Genomic DNA, 21,536 nt, shown 5'->3' with positions numbered 1-21,536 from the left:
CACTGAGTTCAATGGGTTGAGATTACAAATGACCGGTGACAGATGTTGACAGCTACAGTTGCTAGGGACGATATCCTGCAAAGATGGCCGGCCATCTTGCTGTTGATGACGTCAGGTATCCATTCCCTATTAGGAACTAGTCTGATTGACTGACTGAAACCTTTATTTCCATTGGGAGACAAAGGGGTAACTTTTCCAAAAACTTTCCATAAGGTACCTTGTCTAAAAGGAGCTCTTTCATGAGTCCAATAGACAGCAGAATGGGAAGCTGTAGTTTCCTGAAATTCATTCAGATTCAGAGGAACCTATATCCTGACTGCCCCACCCAGTTCTAAATCTAGAAGTGGACAAGGTGAGTGCAGTGAGATTATCACATGAGGTAATAGAGATAGGTTGCAATTTGGGACATAGCTGCAAATTTTGCAATAAAGATTATATGATGCCATGCTGTTTTTCCCAGACTAATTACAGTAATTACTTCACAACTTCATGACAGTCATTACAGCAGCTCCATCAATTTTCTAACCCAAACAATTGTTTTGTACCTTGCTTAGGAAGTTGAAACATGCCCATCTCCCACAACAACTACTGACAAACCTTTACCGTGCCACCATGGAAAGCCTCCTGACCTACCGCAGCACTGTGTGGTACAGCAGCTACAAAGCATTAGATCAGAGGGACCTGCAGCAGGTGTTAAAGGCAGCTGAGCGTTTCATCAGGACCACATTACCACCTCTGAATGACATACGCTGGCCTTTATATTGTACAGCTACTGTGTGATGTTTTTAGGGACTGTACAAAATAATTTGCTTTGTGGCTATTTATGTGCTATTTATGTGCTAATGTCAAGCTAAATTTTTATAATGTTAGATTATAGTTAGTTAGTTCAAGCCACATATTTATATTAAAACATTCTAAAACCATTGCACTTGTCTTTTTTACTTCTTTTTGTTGACAGGATTATTTATGTATTTATTTTTCCACGAAAAAAGGCTTTTAATTCTGAGCTTCTTGAGGGGACTTTTCTACCTCTAACTGCCAAGTGTGTCCTCATACGTTTTAATTTTATTCTTACTGTCCGACAGACCATCAGCAGTGGGGGGCTGGGGGCAGAGACCTTTATGAGCACCATATGTCTCTGGACATCACATAGGATTACTGATGGACTGATGGATGAAAAGAGAGAGAGAAAAAAAAGACAGTCCTTTTGAGGTCAAAGAGAAGGACAGATGTCAAGATGATTACTGCTGGATAGAAATACATTTATAGAATGTGTGTGTGTGTGTGTGTGTGTGTGTGTGTGTGTGTGTGTGTGTGTGTGTGTGTGTGTGTGTGTGTGTGTGTGTGTGTGTGTGTGTGTGTGTGTGCGTGTGTGTGTGTTGACCGGTATTAAAGAGGCAGAGAGAAAGCAGGATAACATTCTCTTGTCCTTGCTGTGTGTCTCCATTGTCACATATATTATGTATATATCAGACTACTCATTCTTTTTAAATGTATTGAAACAGAAATTGAGGCAATCCCAGAAATTCATTGAGGGACTGTGTAGCTGAAAGCTGAATGGAAGCGCTGATCATATAAATGAAGATGAATTAAAGCTCTCACTTAAACTATATTTTTTAAGTGAGCACTTTAGCAGAACAGACTTGAACAACAAGGATTAGAGATTTATTTCAGAGTGACTGAATGCAGGGTTAAAGAGATACAGTGAGTGAAAATGTTCCATTTGATAGAATAGGAGTTCTGTGCTGAGAGGAGCTGAAATATGAGACGTAAAGATGAATGTTAGTGTGGCAGTGCTAAGTTTGGAATTGGTTAATGTCACAACTACGCCACCTGGGAATCAAACTCCAGGAAATGTTGATAAGGAAATCAGTTACTAATAACCTTTAGTTCAACACTAAACAAGGCAGGCAGATACACTCACTGAGGGACAGAGACGTGATTCCAAATTAAAAAGTTTTATTGATATTCAAAAACTGAAGAAAATAAGCTGAAAGACAAAAAAGTTAATGATTTAAAAGCACAATAGTGAGTAAAGATATATAAAAAGGGTTATTTTATTACAAAACCAGTCAAGTGGACTGGGGTTAGCAGATGGGGTGACACAGGGGTGTGCCTAGGAGTGCTACCACATACTCACCGGTGCAGCACAGCAAACTAAACAGTCACACACAGCAAACGGGTGAAACGTGTCCCATGCCCTTAAACGTAGCATGCAGTGAAGGGGACTTCACCCAGGGTGACTAGCCGCCCCCAGCAGACTGGCCCACACCTCCACTAAATAAAAGAAACAAAACTGAAAACAGGGTAAAACAAAATAAAACCAGTTGACCCACTCCAAATTACAACATGGATATTACAGAGCTTTTAAGGCTGTTCTATAAGGGACAAGCAACAAAGCAGCAGCAGGTGGCAATCTGCAACAAAAGAAGAAAATGAATTTTCCACCTGCATACACAATAATAATAAGATGTCCGGGCCCCCACTTACCACCGTAGTAAGGAAAGGATTCATGGGAAGGTGTCACCTATAGGGAAGCTCTATCCAGGGCACATGGCAGCAAGAGGAAGGACAAAGGGAGAACGGTGCCTTAAATAAGCTAGCGCTCATTAGGGGAGGTTCAGAGGAGGGGCCAAGCCTGGGGCTGCATTCAAACTCTGAACTGAGGGAAATATACCCCACCACATTAGCTAAATGGGAAGCACTCTTTGTTACACTGACATTTAAAGGCCTTTTTATTTGGTGACACTTGTGGTCACTGGTGGTAATGCATGTGCATTGTAATAATAAAGGTCCAAGACTTTCATTTGAAATGACACTTGACCACTGCACACACACCTTGAGCAGCTACTTTGTCAGAAATGTAGATGAAGAAAATCAACTTGTTTATCTGTTTGGGATGAGAGCTTTCATTGTGTCACACTGTTTTAACTCTTCTCTTGTCCTCAGGTTAATTTTGGCCGTTGAGGACAAAAGGCATCAACTCAAAAATGAGATATAGTTTCACTTAAATGAAGCCTATAGACCATCATTTCCTCAAACATGTGTAAAACATGTGGTAATAAGTTGGAATGAAAGGGTCTTACAGGTCTTACACAGATTTTGGTGATAAATTATACCTTATGTTTTATAAACGTTTATAAAAGTTGCACGGTCGACAGGTCAACAACAGCAGTTACAAAATGCAGAGCCACTGTATCTAATGGCTATTGGCAACCATAAATAGTAATACAAATTTGGTTTGATGCAATGCAAGTTAAAACATGCAGCATTGCTTGGGAATATTTGCAGAAAGAACTCAAAGAGCCTGCAAGGAAGACCAATGGGACAGCCCTGATATATTGTTGTGTTTGTAGGTGTGTGTATGTGTTTGTGTCTGTGTGTGTTAGTCTGTGTGTATGGTTGGCATGAGTTAATCAAACAAATTCTGGGACAGAACAGCAGCAGGTGGACTTTGCCTGTGCTGGGCAGAGAGACACTTCAACAGAAGCCTGGTATAGTGTATCAGTGCTGTTCAGCTTGCAGCAGGAAGATGAGCTCCACGAAGGTACCTTTCGTCTGTTCAACTTTTGTATCTGTCATATCTGCTTCTTAATGTGTCCTATATTAATCTGTGGTAGTTTTGTTGTTGCAGATATGTTCAGCTTTCGATATTGTGATGGTGTTGTGTGTAACCAGTTTGGTTGTAGCTGGGCCGGGGGAATTGGTGAGTGAACTGCCCTTTGACCCTCAACCTTAATCTCAGCTCTTTTTCCTGATTTCAAACCATCTCCCTCCTGACTCTCTCCACAGACCCCCAGTGAGACACCAGCCAGACAACAGGGTAGGTAGTGTGGAGCTAACGTGTAAAGCTACTGATACCGATGGTACTTGTTAGAAAAATGTATATTGTGAAACGGAAATTAGCTGAGGCAACATTTTTACATTCCACTGAGATATGACTCTGTTTCCCAGGTGTCAGTGTACTTTTTTACGTCGCCCACCAGGGCCAGCTGAGAGATATCCAGTTCAACCCAATCATCTTTAACCATGTTTTGGTGAACAAGGGCTCTGGCTACAAAAATGACACGGGTATTTTCACTGTGCCAGTTGGTGGTATCTACCAGTTTGTGTTTACTGCTCAGCTCTGCAGAGGAGAACACAACAACCAATGGTACTTCAAAGTCAACGGGCAAGAAAAGATGTTGTGCCACGCTCAGGTACTTTACAGTAAACCTAACTAGACACACTGAACTAAAACTGGTAACAATACAATTAACAGAATTTAAAGTTCAAATGAAATAATCTCAATGTTGTATCAACCACAACATACATATTCCTCTGTCCCAAAGGGGAGAATTTTATATTTTTTATTTCATGGTGGCTGTCATTTTTGGATGCATTTATGTAACACTGCTAGTTAGCCTGGTAGCATATTTCTGCAAAATGCAGCAGCTACAGACTAGGAACAACAACCCACATTAGCATTTACTGCTAAAGTAAACTTTTTTATCCAAACATAAAAAGTGGATAAATGTTTTGTCCTGCACCTTAGCTTGTTGAACCAGGGAAAAGTAGTAATAGGTAGCTAATGAGATGCGCAGTAAACAGCACACTGACATACCTGCAAATGTCACATCAGTCCCATTACATGCTGGTATGGTTCTGACTATTCAATACAACAGCTAACAACATGTAGGCTACAATGTTTGTTTGCACTGTGATTTCAGTGATGTGAGAAATGTGATTTGTGATACAGTGTAACTATGCAGTATTTAAAACTGATCCGCTGTCATAAAAGGTAGAAGAATTACCCTAACCCTTGTTTTGTGAAATCACCTCGGGGCCACAAATTCATCACAAATAGCATTTCCTGTTACCAAATAACATCCAAAGCCGCCCTGTTTTTTGCTAGTTGAACACATTGAATGTGAATTGTTGTTTGCATTAGTAGTAACTCCATACACTTCTGTACAGTAACGGTAACACTGGATTACATGCTGCATCATTTCTTGTGGATCCACTGCAGACTCTAAAACCAGCAATGAAAACTGCTATGGAACGATAATTGCAGAATGTAAATACCAACAGTAAATAGCATATATGGCTGGCTTTGATTTCATGAAAATGATAAGGATTATACCTTCAAAGTTCAACAGTGACCAGCTCCAGCAGACATGAATGAAGTAGATCAAAGTAGACCAGACCATACTCAACAATAGACTAATCAAAGATAAACTGTTCCACTGAACCTATGGTCTAAACAACAAACTAAACAAGGCAAGACTAAAGTAAACCCTAAATAAACCAAACCAGACAAGAGTTAATTCTACTAGTTTAAACTAGGCTACTCTTGGCTAAACTAAAAGAAGACCTTCTCAAATCTCTGTGATAAGAAATGAGCCATCTCCATGACAGCTGAGAAAACTCCTACTACTTATGAAAGTATTTGAAAGCTTTGGAAAAAAAGCTAGTAAGTGAACCTTATATTAAAATAATCTAACATTACTCAAAACAAGATGGATTAGAATTAATTATACCTAAAATGAACATTCCTGAAACGAGTTAAACCAGACTGAATTACAGAAAAGTCATTTCAACCAAACAGCCCTTTTTGGTATAGACTGCTACACTGAGCAACAGGACAATGTACCTAAAAACAGTGCAACCTTTCTCTCCCCCAGATATCTCGTGGTGAGACCACCCTCAACACCTGTTACATGATGGAGGAGCTGATAGAAGGTGACAAGGTGTGGGTAATGCAGGGCATGGGGGGTTGTGCCTGGGCCAGCTCCACCTCCAGAACCATCACCTTCTCCGGCATATTGTTGGCAAGTAATGGTGCGTCCAATCTGGGAGGGGAGTACGTCCCTAGCACCTCCCTTCCGCTGCCCATCAACGAGACAACGTCCAGCTCTGCAGGCCCGAGTGCTACTTTGTCCAGCATGACTGTTGCCCTGCTGCTCTGGTTTCCACTTCTGGATTAATCACGGCAAAGTGAAAGATACCTACAGTATAATCTATGTGTATAATCTTAATTTCATTCTGTATTTTTAAGATTCTAATGTGACCTCATCTAAAAGAGTAAGGGTTTTATAAACCATCAGAACCACAGATATGCTTTGCTGATATTTTTCTGTGTGGCATTTTGATTTTTTAGATTATACCAATTGAGAAGGTCAAGGTATACCTGTCCTGAATGTCCCCACTCAAAGGTGTGGTAAAAAGCCTTTTTATTGCTTTCAGAAAGAAGGTCAAATTTTAGGGGTAAGACAAACAGAGGCCTTCAGAATCCATTGATTTGGTCCTTCTTAAATTTGGCAGCAGGATCTATAAACATCATTCACCCTACATTGTAAACAGCATGTTAAGGCTCATCTGCTTTGGAGTTTGATGTATTTGACGAAAACATTCTTTATTCTTGAAGAAGACAGTTCAGTCTTGACGTAATTAGTCATTTCCTTACATGGACCTTTCAACTTTCAGGAAATGTTTGTATGTTATACTAATCAGACACTTATAACTGCATTAGTGGAACAAGATTGAGGGTATTTGGGGTACTAGAATGCAGAGGAATTCCCAAAAAAGCCCCTTGTCTAATAGCTAATGTGTTATGCATGTTAATGTTGGTCGATATTCACCCTTCTTTTAGCTTTGTTTTTGGTCTGAGACAGTGGCGGCTGGTCAATGCGGGGCGCTGGGGCGCCGCCCCATCCAATAATCTAGAGAAAGTCTACTTAAACATATTAAATATAAATTAATTAGATAATGCTAAATCATTATGAAATAAAAAGTATTTGCTTGTAAAATGCGCCTGTTAGTCTCTCAGCACCTGTCAGCATTCATTATAAATCGATTCCAAATTGTATTTTATTAGTTTCTATATGTACTTCCTGTATGCGGGGCGCCGGCCTAATGGGAGTCAATGCAAGCCCTCAAACTTTTGACAAGCACATGACCTGAGGCTGCTCTTTCATTGGCCTGCGTCACGTTTCCCACGGAGCGCAGCTCAGTGCGCCCCGGACACGCCCACTTTTATTGGCAGCGAATTGTTGTTGTTTCATGTTTTTTAATCCTACTGTGATTGGACAGTTCCGGCTGTCATTCACGCACTCCAGTTAGCTTCTGTCACCCAAATTCCTGCTGACGGTAGATTCAGGAGATGACGTTAAAGTGGAGCCGCGGAAATTAAAGAAGATTATTTTGTAATTTCTCTACAAAAACATAATTTCACAAGACTTTCATTAGAAGAGAGAAAGAGGATAAAGCAGCAGCAGATGATGGAGGAGCTGAGAGTTTCTCCTGCTGATGAAATGATAAACGGAGCTGGCTAGCTGGATGCAGTGTGAGTTATTCCTTTTATTGCTTAATCTGTTTGCTGTTTCAAAGAGTCAGCACCGAAGCGTTGTGGACAATGACGGGGGAACGAGACCTAAAACATCTCTCTGAAAAAAATCAAACAGAAAGCTGCAGCCATCGAGACAATAGCATGGAGCTAAGTTGTTTTTAGCAGATTTAGCATTGCTGAGCTCTTTCTGCAGCTGTTTCACCACATCTGGCCACATGTAGACCTCTGCTATGCCAAGCTCCAGAAGAGGAACATAGGTTCAGTCAGTGGCTGCATCCAGCAGCTCCAACAGGACATATAAAAGATCAGGTAGTAGCTGCATTGCTGTTATTAATATTGTAAAGTGTTAAAAAAAATACTTTATAAAAGACATAACTATGAAGTGTAAAAAAACTAAAATGCATAAATGCAGGATAAGAAATGATGGAAGTAATTTTGACTATTACAGTTGATTTGGGGTACATTTCATTATTAAAATAAGTTAAATAAGTTATGCTTAATCACAGCAGTGTATAGTGCTTAATGCGCCATCTAATGTCATGTTTAGGTATTGCAACAACTAACAGATTACAGTGAAATCAGGACTGAAGACACAATAACTAAAATATAGGTGGTGTCTCTTTTTAAGCATATTACCTTATTGGTAACTCTGCTTTAACTGCTGGTAACTTTAGGTGATGTGAGTGAAAAGGGCATTTTATCATGTCTGGTTATAATTTTTTATTCCTCTCTCTGTGGGTCTGTGATACTATACTGCGACAAACCAGGGGACATTATAGTGTGTTGTGTTGTTTTTAGATTGTTTTTTCTTTCTTATTTTTATTTATTTTATTATTTTGCTGCGGTATGAAGTGGTGCTTTGGCTTATTTGACACTAACCCTAGGACCACCAACCATCAAACTGCGCCCCCCAAACATTTTTGTCACCAGCCGCCACTGGTCTGAGATATGGAAAAGAAAAAAAATTGGGTTTGTCAAAGCTTGTTTGCTGGAGCTAAAGCAATTATCTAAAAAGGCTAAAAAGCTCAGTAGAAAACCCAAATTGTAGCCACATGAATGAGCTAAAATAGGTACGAGAGTTTATAATTTCATGAGGGTTCTTACATTACCCTTCCTACATTACATAACTTTAATTGATTTACTCACTTTAAATTTAATATTACAGCTGTATTACTGTTGCATGTGTGCCCATGTTGTTGAAATCTTGGGTTAAATAAAATGTAATTTGTTTTTCACAATTTTGAACTACTCGTAATTTGATATTTTTGTAATGTGCATTAGAGTTCACTATAGAAGCATACCTTGAAGTTCCTTGCTGGTCGAAATAACAGTTAGTGGTGTATGCACTGACTGTCCAGCAGATGGAGACACCTAACTGATAATGCTCATACATCTACAGTTCAACCAGGAGAGACAAGTCAATGAAGGCAAAAGAATAGTTTATTATACAGATTATTTTTATTTATATTTATCAGGTGAAGATGAAGAAGAAAAAAACAAACCTCTGGATTTACAATACGATGCAAGGCTGACAATGAAGGGGTGTCACTGTGCTAATGGTTAGATGAGACCGGCTGATGAGAATAGCTGGTCTCAATTGATGCCCAGCGGAATGACAGCACAGAAATTGTGAATGAACATGTGTCAGAGATCAGAATAACAAATAGTTGGAGAAATAAAACTACAGACCTGAGCAGCAAAAGATGGTTTAGTTTAGATTTTTCGATCATTAAACTAAAATAAACGTATAAATAAAGTAAATAATAATATGTCCTTGTTGTCTTCATCTCACTTAGAAATAGTGACAAACTAAAAAGGAAAAAATTGTCATTCAAATAGATCCCAGCGTACATAACAAAACATTTAAAATAATTGGCTATAATGTACATATACTAACTGAACTTTCACTAAGCTTCATTTGGGATGTAGGATGTCATTTATGTGCTGTATACTTGCTCTGAAGATAACTATCATACACTGTAGAATTCTTACTATATAATAAGTATAAAGATACTTAAATGTACAGGTAAAAATGTCAATTTCATTTATTTATAGCTTGTGAGAGCTGTGGGAGAACAATGCCAGGTTTGTACTGTATGTGTGACTGTATGCTGATGCAAACATACTAATGCATGATGTTATTTAGTTAAATGTAAATTAAGTTTCAGGTTTTCCACCATGAAAACTCAAATATACAGAAGTTCCTGACGAGACACTTGCCATTTTTCTCTGCCATCCTCACTTTAAGTGAACATGACATTATATTTCTAAAAGTTGGAAGAATTTGTATTGTATTTTCAACCCAAATCAGTGTTACAGGCACTGAGATAGCAGCATTTTCACTCAAAGATTGGTCAAAATTAACAGGAGTGCTAGTAGTGTCTGTACACATGCATATTTTGAATACATTTCTCATACCTTTGCATTAGAAAGTCAAATTTTTCACTTAGTATGACTTAACAAGCCACATGACAAGTATTTATCATAATTTTGATGTACTGACTCTCTCAGTCAGCTCTGATAAACTATGTCAAATATTGTATATATTTAATACTTATATATAATAATAATTATGACTCAGTAAGTTAGACATTTTTTCTCATCCCATAAATAAACACTAAAATTCAGAATTGCAATCATCCCATCATTTTGTTTTAGACAGGTACACTTTCTCATAAGTATGACTTAGTAAGTCAAAATACTCCATGAGTAGGTCATTAAAACATTGAACTTATCTTATAACTATAACTATGACTTTTTAAAATATATTTTGAGTTTATTAGATCAAAAGTCTAACTTAATAAGACAATGTGAGATGTCAATGATTGAATGAAGAAGTTAAAAAACATATTGTTTCTAGGAGGAACTGAGCCTCAATAGGTGAGACTATTATTGGGTGTAACTTTTATTATGTAGGGACCAATGATAATTCTGTCTGATAATGTCTTTACAGACAAATTTCAAACACGGACTGTAACATTTCTCATGTTAGAGTCTGCAGCAGCTAAGATCATGATGTACAGCTGCTGGGTCATACTGTAGCTTCAGTTGACACAGTAACAGCTGTTTGTTGCAGAGGTGTGCAGAACTTGGGCTTCTTGCACAGACGCAGGTGTCGCTTTGCAAAAAGTTGCGGTGAAGTGGAACACTGCACCTCCGTTGTTTCTCAGCTTAAAGAGCAACCTGCAGCTTGCTCTGTGACCACATCCTCTCCTCTGCTGTAGCTCTCAACGCCTCCACAGGTCTTTCAAACCCCAATTTGTTCCATACACAACAACAGCCCCAACCTTCTTCTGTACAGAGATGAGAACGTTTCCTGTTGTTATGGGCTGTGGTTGACTCACATGTGAAAGCTCACTTTTCAACCAAATGCCTTCAACCTAGAGGAATTCAGCTTTACTCACAATGTTAATCGTGATGCATAACTGCCATACATTCATTGGAAAAACTAGATCTGTCGCAAATCCACCTGCTTTAGTTCAACTTAGTGTAGCACTCAGATGCTATCAGAGAGATCCTTTCAGTTTTGCTCATTGGAAAAACTCATTATCACCCAAATGACCCAGTTTTTAGTACAGAGAATGGAAACATCTCAGAAAACAGTTGAAAGCTAGTTTCTAAAAATATCTCCACTGAGTCTGTAATGCAGTAGGCTGAGATGTGTGGGTGGTGATGTCTTATCTGCATAAATGGATTTTGTTTATCGAAACTGACAGAAATTTGGGCGTTAACTGCCTATAAAACAAACAACTGTGTGTTCAGCATTTGACAGATGGGGAGTTCAGTTTTGTGTTCTGGTGGATTAGAATGGATCTTTCTGACTTCTTGCAGGCAACTTTACTTTTAAACTTTGAAAGAAATGACGATGACATACTGTATTACCTCTGAAAGACTTTTATTGAGAATAAAAATCAGCATAAAGCAGCTCACAAGCGCTTAAACAGACATCATCTGTATATCTCTGGATATCAAACTATTCACATGAGTTAAAGTCATTAATATTGTGCTGTAACCACTATAGCAAGTTGCTTGATATGATTGGCTAGTTGAGTGCTGAAAGCAAATGCACAGCAACATACATATAGATCTTTTTGAATGTATAAAGAGGAATCAGCTCGTTTTTTCAATCCAGCTCTCAGTTGTTCTGTTTTCCAGGTGACCGCTGTGTAGCAGACAGAGAAGAACACATCTTAAGTGATGAATGAAATACAACACTTTTTATAGACCTGTCACGATAACTACTTTTGTTGGATGATATATTGTCTCAGAAACAATCACGATAAACAATTTTGTTATGGAAGTCAGACAGCAATTTTACATGTCTGAAGAAGCAGTTGAGTAACTTTTACATAAACGAGAGGATGGGAATCTTATGAGTTTAGACCTACAAGTCTGTAATGAACGCCGTCATCTCAGTCTATAATAATTATTATAGTCTATGACAATTATTAAATACTGGAAAAAGTGTGTGTAGAATGTTCATAGTGGACGAACCTGAAGCCACCGCAACAGAAACACCACAAAGACTCCGTAGATGCTACTCTTGACGATCAAAATGATGTAGGTTAGCTTGGCAGCCTGGGTAACCTTCACATATTTCTCTGCAGAAAAGCACAACATTTCAATGAATGACATGATTCAGTAATGTTTTGTAGATATTTTGAGTTGTATAGGTTAACACAAATATGTATTTACCTCTTCGTGGTCCTGGTAGAGAAAGAAAATGAGACAGGTTTACATTAGTTTCATTGGAATTCTACATCATCTAAGAGACGTTAAGGTTCTTTCAGTTGAAAATGAACATACCATCTCCATCGCTTTGGACCCAATCTGAACGATACACAGTATTTGTCACATTAAAGAAGCTGACAGTGCAGTTAAAGAGCTTCCCGCGTGTTAACCACTCTCTGATCGGGACCGTCAACGTGCTGGTGATGCTGTAATATGTCCCGTTCTGCACGGCATTGCCGGTCGCCACGCCATGTGTGACAATGTCCTCATCGATCCTCCAAGACACGCTCACATGGTCCGGGTAGAAACCAGTCGCCACACACAGCAAAGTCTTTTGCTGTTTTTTTTCACCTTTCCTGATTAGACACTCTTGTTTTTTGGAAGGTTGAAGCACTTTCACTGTTGGTGGAGTGACAGTAATATTTGTATCTGTGGGGACAAAGGAAGAAAATCATTAGAATGTTTTTTGAGAAGATTGATACCATTCGTGTTGTATCACGTGGACAGCAGTAGGTGAGCTGAACTTAGCATAAAGACTGAGGGAAACAGCTAGCCTGGCTCTGTCCAAAGAACAAAATACAGCTAACAGCACCTCTAAAGATAAATAATTACCATGTTATATTTTTCGTTCGGTTAACGAATATAAAAATGTAGCCGTAAAAACTACAGCTCTCATGGAATTATGTGGTGTCATTTGCTACCAGGCAACCAGCAGAAACTATGCCGTTTTTCATATATATTCAACAGATTAATTTAACATGTACATTTGTGGGGTTTTAGAATTTTTTGTTACCTCTGGACAGAGCCAACTAGGCTAGCTGTTTCCCATTGTTTCAAGTCTGGCTGTAGCTAAACAGTGGTATCAATCTAAACGCAATTTAGACGTGAACTGATTACTTTCTAGTGAACGCCACAGTCAGACAACTCAGAACTATTTCAAGTTTGTTATACCCATTATTGTAGTAGTCTTACCAAGAACTGTTAGCCTGGTTCCTTCTCCGAAATAAGCAGGATTAGTGCTCAACCACAACGCAACACTTGCACACAAAAAACTACCAGTCTAGTGATGAACCACAACATTATTGTTAACATATTTCTCTTAATTTTCCTCCACAAGTCACTTATATTTACAGTACAATACATTAGTATGACACTGACTTAAAAACGTTTTTTCGTAAGTTAAATTGCTTAGTGTTCATTTTACTTAACTTTCGCCTCCTTTGATAGATTTTCAACACCAAATTCACAGCATTCAAATACATTACATAATGTTATTACATAATTTAACGTCCATTGAAGCAAAAATTTAGAGCTCAACACAGCTGAACTCCAAGTCATGGAAAAGATATTAAAACTATATGTTTTTATTACCTCATGAATAAACTTCATACGAGAATAAAACTACCAGATAATTTAACATGTCCTTCAGTTAATTATATATGTGTGTCTTACCTAGGACTGTCAATTTGGTGCCACTACCAAAGTAAGCAGGGTTGTAGCCGTTCACATTGACACACAGCTGCAGTAAAAACCTTTCAGCACTGACAGCTGTAAACTTTTTTTCTATTCTTTACAGAACAAAACAAAAAACTGGACATTTCTCCACATTTATACTGTATTAAACTTTAACATTTACACAGACAGTTTTTGAAAAATGTGATTGAATTGAGAGAATAGTGTAAAACAAACAAATTTAATTATATCTATGGGATATTAAATCATATTTCTGACTTTTAAATTCTATATGATGGTTTTTCTTACCTAAAACTGTGAGTTTGGTTCCAGTCCCAAAGTAAGCCTCTGATTGAGAACTCACAGTCGTTCACAGGGTTGCTAAGAACTCATGACGGGAGCAATTATCTGGGCATAGAGCCAATTCTTTTATTACCTCAACACTTTGCTGGAGAACAGGTTAGGACTGAAACAAAACTAACATGTCCCATTACACCTTTTCACAACTATAGTTCACCTTTTACTACATTTACTGCCGCCAAATTAAATCACCAATATAAAGCACAGTCAACATATTGCCAATTCTTATAAACAAGCTGTGAAATGTGCTTGATAAGATTTAGATTTGCAGATTTTCTTACCTATGACAGTGAGTTTAGTTCCAGCTCCAAAGTAAGCCGGATTGAAGGAGCACAGAAACAAGCACAGAGACAAAAACTCTCTACTGCTTCTTTCTCAATGCTTCTCTTTGAATTTTTTAAAAATATTTGACTTTGTCATACTTTGACATGTTGAAACTTTCAGTGAAATCTACCTAGGTTAACAGTGAATCAAATCACCCTCTGCTAAAGATACCTTTATAAACATCAACATATGATATTGTGCCGTTTTTATGATACTTTAAGTCATTTTGCTTGCAGTTACTACATTAATCATCTCCAAAGTGTCAGTCAGACTTTTAAATACCTTTACAGCAGATCAAATCTGATACCTGAAATCCTCTGATACAATACTTTAATGAACTTAATGATGATTTCTTACCTAAAACAGTTAATCTGGTTCCTCCACCGAAGTAAGCCTGAAAACCACCACTGACACAGTGGAACTGAACAGTACTAAAATCAGCCCACGGTGCTGTTGATGCTTTCTGTCTAGAATACTTTAAGCATATGATTGGCTTATTTTTTCTTTAATTGCTAAAAAGCAAACTCTCTCTACTGCAGCCAGTTTGTAAAGTTAGAAGATATATTTTTTTCATCTCTCAACAACAGCAGAAAAAAATGTAAGGTTCACGTACAGTATTTTGCCTCACAGGTTAATTTATTTCAAGAAAATCTGATGTTTTACTTACCAAGAACAGTCAGTTTTGTGCCCTGACCGAAGTAGGCTTCGTAATTAACACAGCGTACAAGCTTGATATCAAAAAGCACTGAGCTGAACTAGAACTACAAAGGCCCATGAATGGATGACTTTTAAGAAAAATACATAAACAAATCCAATTTTTGCGCCCTTAAAAAACATAATGATACAGTATTTCAGTCTCTCTCTTTTTTTACCTGCACCTACTTAAAACAGTCACAGTTTTGTTCAATTTCCAAAGTATGCTTTCCAAAGTTAGCATAGTCACAGCATAGAGTCAGACTCAGACTCAATATTTAGCTAAAATGGTAAGCTTGGTTTAGTGTCCAGAGTAGGATCAGTATAGAACAAAAGTCAAACGTTTTCCATGATTACATCTTTCATTGTCAAACACTTTTAACCTTTTTCATGATGAACTGAAGTTGTGAGAAACTTACCCAGAACAGTGAGTTTAGTTCCATCTCCAAAGTATGCCTCGGTTCCACTGCCACACTGACTGCCTTCCCTGACAAAAAGTAACAAAACTGCCCACAAATGGCAGCTGGAAACGGGCTAGTAATCCATGGAATTGCTGGAGTTTTAGAACAGACAATGGACACCACAATGTCCAAGTTACCTTGGTATTTTTTAACGCAAGTGAATCAAACCCAAACCTCTTCAGATGGGTTATAATTCTATTTTATTCCAAACAAATTTTACCCACTGACAGTCTTTCTACATTGTCAAGGTAGTGATATGGCCTGCAATATTGATGGTTTTAATGTTGCCATGTATCTCAGGTAACTTGCAGCTCTCTACCACATGCATAATGAATGGAAGAGGTTTTTGTACGGCGGCTCTATTAGAATGTATCACCGTGGCCCCCCTGTCTCCACAGTGAAAAAGCACCGTACAAAAACCTAACTTCTCTTTGCTTCTCACATCTATCCCTCCCCCACCCAGCCAATCCATATCTCAACTTCCATCTTTCTCAGTCTGTTTGCGAGAGCAGCTGTGCCAGTCGGCTTGACTGGTGGCGAGGTAAGCTCCATGGAACCTGAGTGCTGCTATTTCTGTGAGAGCTAAGAAAAGAAGCAAGACTGAAAAGAGCACAGGTTTCTATATACAGTAGCAGCAGAGAGGAAGTGACATCTTTCCTGGTCACACCTCTTCATCCTACCAATATATAACCAATGAAACGCACTGTGTAACCTTCACTGAAAGATGATACTTGAATGAATCTGATTTAGTCGGGTCATCTTTTTCCCAGAGGATGATCACTGCTGATTTTCACAAGAACCCTACCTGCAATTTTTATATATGCCACCACTTTTTCTTGCCAAGACCTGCCCTAGTCTGCCTCTGATTAGATACCTTTTGCCTTCCTGGATTGAGTTGGTTAGCTTTAAGCATGAGGAGTGAGTGCCTGATAAAAGAATATCAGGCTAAACCAATCGTAGGCAGAACAGGACAGGCCTTGCCAAAAAAAGCAGTGGGATCCATAATAATGCCTCCTATTGCCTAATGTTACCATCAGGCCAATATTGCCTCTTAAAGGTCTAATATATAACTTTTCCACATTAAAATGTCTAAAAATGACTAGACCGATGTTATATATATATTGTTGACTTGGCTACTTAGATTATCCAAAATGTTTCCAAGAAGTTTCAAACCTAGAGATCATCATTTTAATTTAAGATTTAAGATATTGGTCCATTTCATTTGGTCAGCAGTCAATGGCGTCATATTCCCTTTGCACATGCGTCAGTGTTGTGGATGTCCACCAAAAGCTGTCATAAATTGACTTTTGTCCAGTTTTAATCCAACTTTTTACAATACACATTTTAGATCTTGGTGGTTTTCAACTATACATTCTAACCAGATGAGCAAACGTAAGCACTAGTTCACCCCGTAGCCCCTCTAGACATCCTCTGTCTATCCATCTGTATTTCACAGACAATATAATAAGAATACAAACATGAAAGACTTACCTAAAATAACATTAAAACACAAAAGATTCCATATATAAATTAGAGCAGGTGTAAATTAAAAAGTAGTGAGTCTATTTGTCATTGTTTAAAATGGATATTACAGTGTGAAACCAAACTAACAGTTAAACACGATGTGCAGCAGGCGAACTTCCTAGCAGAACATTACAGCTGCCGTATATCTCACAAACACTTTACCAACCATCAAATCTGTAAGCTAGCAGGTAGCGCGACGATGCTAAGATATGTGGCGGGCTAACAGTGGGGCCTGACACAAGCACTGCTGCTCACTGTCTTTGTAGCATTTAGCGTTAAAACCAAATAGTTTGAACCATGCAGATAGTTTCCTCTGCTGTGCTGAACTGATACATTGACTGATACACTGTAGCTCAATACTACCTCTATGTCAGATTGTAAAGACATTTCAAACACTAACAACCTAATATCGTCATATCGCACTCCCCTACTTGACTTATCACATGTGAATTGTTGCTACAATCTTTCATTATTTCATTATTGTTTTTTCACTTTAACATTGAGTTTTTAAACATATGTAATGCCAAATGTATCCTGTAGATGTCAGTCTATGATCAACTCTTTAACTTATTTCCTTCCATTGTTTTATCAACTTGTGCAATAAAAAAATAATGCAAGAATATAAGAAAAAGAAAAGCGCCTAAGAGCAAATTGAAATAGATGAAATGTAGAGCAGATAGATTGTGTGGGACAGACAACTATTGTGTACTCTGTTACAGCACCTGTGTACTTATCTAACTGAACAGCTTTGTGGTTCCACAGAAATATCAGTGAAATAGGAAACGCTGCGTTGTTACTTTATGACTTGAACTTGGATGTTGAACATGTTGCTTATCAAATTCTTTTAAATTAGTATAATTGAAAGAGCTTGAACCATAAACTTGTCATAATCCTGGTATTTCAGCAGCCAAAAAATGATTTAATGTAGTCAAATTACACAGATTAACAGTATTATTAGTATTTGTTTCACTCTTCATGTATACTGTTTGTGTGTCTGATCTATTGCTTGATCTTCTTACTACCTTTTTGCCCAAAGTGTGTCCAAGCTGTGGGCAGGGATGAGGATACATCACTAGTAACTATAATCACAGTAGACCAAGAGGAAGTACTTGACTCATTTCTGTTCCATTTGATTTTAAGCTATAAAATAATAACTGATCATAAAAAAGAGAAACATTTTATCATAGCAGTGAGTAAACATAGTTGTGTCACTTTTCTAGCTTTATTCTGTGTTATTTATATGATGTTGACATGAGTTGTGACACATTTTTCAAAGATTCAAGGATTTTTATTGTTATTCCAGCCATGTAGATACATTAAAGATAATGAAATACAGTACTCAGGTGATTGTAGTAGAAAAATATGTAAATATATAATAAATAAAGAACATCTACACCATAGGCATAATTAGTCAAGAAGTAAATAAAGTAAAAGATGTGAATACTATAATTCATTTTAAATCATTAGTCATTACATAGAGGTGGGACATATAGTTAAAACAGTTAACAGTTAATAATGAAAATACAGTGTAATTCAATTAATGAAAAATGCTGTTTGTTTGTTTTTTAACTCAATTTTTATTTTAGTTTCATACATAATCAGAATCACATTCATTATTATCTGCTGTTTTCTCAAATTAGTTTTCAATACAAAGTAGTACTAATAAGGACATGATGACAATTAGGGCACAACAAAGGGACCAAACACTGTAACAACAGAAAAGATACAATAAAATAAAGTGAAATTAAAAAAAAAAAAAAAAAAATCAGAATAATGATATTGAATTCAAAACGTACGCTAGTGTTCCTCCTTATACTAGCTTAACTACGACAGGGCTCCACCTTTCCATGAATATGTCTTTTTGGAGTCTCAAGGAGTATGTTATTTTTTCCATGCATTAATTATAATGCATTTAATTGCTGTTGCTAGTAGTATTTGTAGGATATATTTTTTGGCTCTTCCTTCGATTCCTTTTGGTAATAGACCGAGTAAAGCCACTGTTGGGTCCATTTTAATGCTTCTGCCAGATACTTCTTTAAGTGTTTCAAACACTTCTTCCCAGAATGTTTTCAGTTTCGGACATAACCAAAATATTGGGTCTGATTGCCCATGTGTGGGCCGCAATTTCTCAAGCATTTGTTTGAGTGTGTTGTGCCAAATTTAGCTATAATTTCAGGTGTCCGAAAGAACCTTATGATTACCTTCCATTTAAATTCCCTCCACACATTCGAGTTAGTTACCAGATGTGCTTCAATAAATATTTCTTCCCACATATCCTATAATATGTTTGAATTAGTCTCAGTTTCCCATCTCTTTTTAATTTGTCTTATTCAGATTCATGCCTAAAAATGTATTTATTTATTATTTATTTAATTTATTATCCCAATTCCTTGTTTGTACTTTTAACAATAGTTCATCAATTAGCGTGGGTTTAACAACTTTGACCCAATCCTTGTGTTTTAATAATAAATCCCTTAACTGTAAGTACCTATAAAAATCCATATTTGGTAGCTTAAACTCCAATAACTGTGCAAATGATTTAAAGTTGCTGGCATCATGGAGTTGATGTAAGTTGGTGAGTCCGTACTTTGACCATTTTCTGAGCCCTGTATCTGTTTTAGAGGGCAGAAAACTACTTATAAATCCGATATTTGTGAGTGCTGAGATTGTTTTAGGTAGGCCAAATGTAAGTTTTATTGTCTTCCATATTTTTAATGTAATTGTGGTCCATTAACAATGCTGTTTTGCAATTAAAATTCATCAAATTAAAGTAATAAAAAGACATTTTGTTTCTTGATTGCACCCTTACTCTAATCCCTTACACTGGTCCTAACCCTATAACCCTAATTTTTTAGCACTCATTTGCTTCACTGGAGAACCTATATTTTTAACAGTCAGGCCACTATATCAGTATAGGCTAACGACTAGATCTCCTGCTTGTTTGGATCCAGTGGATTCATCATGCTTTTCTTATGAATTTGATGTGTGTATTTACTGTATATATTCCTCTTTTAGCACTTATGGGATTTAACAAGAAGTCGTTGACCTGACAGATTTCGGGACCTATAATTGTACTCTCATTTTTCAACAAAATGAATCTGATGATTATTATGTAGTCTTAAACTCATTATATGAAATATATTTGTTTATTATTATTGCTTTGAACATAGGCTTTGGTGATACTTTCTCTTTAGGCTGGAGACTTTACTTTTAAGATAAAATAAGGTAAGGTATCTTTATTGATCCCCCTAGGGAGCAATTAAAAAACTGACACAACAGTATCCAGATAATTGTGAAAGTGATGAAAATTAAATAAAAATGAAATACAATAAATAATATTACATACAATAAACATATAATCTGCAATTATATAAATCTACAGTATACATAAATTATTGATACTATATACAAATGTGCAATGTTCCTGGGATTACAAAGTGAAGTTCAATGTTCCTGGGATTAAATAGTGAGGACAGCCTCAGTCTTATTAATGGGAGTGGTAGGTACTGGGAGCTGTGGTGTTGTACAGTCTGATGGCTGATGGTATGAAAGAGCCCCCCAAGTGCTCTTCTGTAGTTATGGTTATGTTAAAGATAAATAAGATGTAGAGGAAATAGGCCGTTTTTCTTCCCTGTTGCCCATGCCAACCAGCCGATTCAGGATTATAAGCCTTATACTCGTATTACGTTGTTGCACATGTCATGGTGTTTCTTTGTACAGTGTGTGAAAAGAGCATTGTTTACCCCAAAAAAACAGTTGAAGTTTTAATGGTATCATGTTAGAAAAGAGCTAATGACAGAGAGAACATTTCCTGCATGTAACATTAGTGATGTAGCTCTAAAACACCTCAGCATTCTCTGATAGACATTCACGCCTGTCCTATCTTGCTGTTGTGGTTGTTGTTAAGCCACAGAGTGTGTTTGAACCATTGTGCGAGATGCACAGTAATACACAGCTGAATCTCCAGCCTCAACTTGGTGTATCTGCAGAGTGGAGTGAAGCACCTCAGGCCGCGACATGGTGTACTTCGATTTCTTGAAAGGAGCTTCAGTGTTCCATATATTTTGCCCAAGAGAATACGTTACCATCTCCATTTCCCTACCCCGTGTGTTTCTGTACCAATACATGTACATATATTCTGCTTTATCTTGTTTGCACTGCAGCGTCACAGATGTGTCTTTTTGGCTGAGAGCAAATGGAGACTGATCTATTTTCACACCGTAGGAGAAACCTGCAGAATAAAGAAGAGAAAAAAGGGAAATAACTCAATTTATATAAAAAACAAAAAGCAAAACAGCCAAATGAAAGAATGAAATGTTCTTACAGGCAAAGTGGAGAAGTACCAGTGAGAAGACCTTCATGTTCACTGTACAGTTGTTAGATGTAAAATAAAACCTGGTTCTCTTTGTAGCACCTTTACTGAGGAAGAGTTGTCTCTGAACACTCCACCCACAGTCCCTCACAGTGTCCTTGGACAACTACAGTCTCCTAGTGGCCACTGCAAGCAGCGCCTGCATGTTGAGGTCATTGCGTAACACATTTGATGTTTAACTAAAAGAAAAGAAAAAGAAATAAGAGTGCAGGGTTGTTGCTGGTAGCATACTGCAATGAAGACGAATGGAATCAGCAGTTGCTCTCTGCTATAGCTGGAGAATGGATCAAGG

General features: G+C 37.4%; 1 protein-coding gene across 2 annotated transcripts; it reads left to right on the top strand.

The window, feature by feature from the left end:
* The first annotated feature begins 3,448 nt into the window (after positions 1-3,448).
* Positions 3,449-8,565, top strand: LOC133999799 (uncharacterized). Of its 2 annotated transcripts, XR_009927390.1 has the most exons (6): positions 3,449-3,547; positions 3,635-3,706; positions 3,793-3,823; positions 3,955-4,199; positions 5,664-6,470; positions 6,521-8,565. XR_009927390.1 is itself a non-coding variant. In XM_062439115.1 (5 exons), the coding sequence occupies exons 1-5, from the start codon at positions 3,533-3,535 to the stop codon at positions 5,964-5,966; spliced, it is 666 nt and encodes a 221-aa protein (XP_062295099.1). In that variant the 5' UTR covers positions 3,449-3,532; the 3' UTR covers positions 5,967-8,565. The 2 variants fall into 2 exon arrangements, 1 of the variants encoding a protein (XP_062295099.1); XM_062439115.1 differs by having other exon boundaries at positions 5,664-8,565.
* Positions 8,566-21,536: the final 12,971 nt, after the last annotated feature.

The sequence above is a fragment of the Scomber scombrus genome, chromosome 18 (assembly GCF_963691925.1).
Source record: "Scomber scombrus chromosome 18, fScoSco1.1, whole genome shotgun sequence".
Classification (NCBI taxonomy): Eukaryota; Metazoa; Chordata; class Actinopteri; order Scombriformes; family Scombridae; genus Scomber; species Scomber scombrus.
This window is presented reverse-complemented; position numbering and strand designations above follow the sequence as displayed.

Coding starts and splice junctions, on each gene's coding strand:
- LOC133999799 (XM_062439115.1), top strand. Junction 3,707..3,792: donor TAGCTGGGCCGGGGGAATTG/GTGAGTGAACTG, acceptor CTCTCTCCACAG/ACCCCCAGTGAGACACCAGC. Junction 4,200..5,663: donor AGATGTTGTGCCACGCTCAG/GTACTTTACAGT, acceptor TCTCTCCCCCAG/ATATCTCGTGGTGAGACCAC.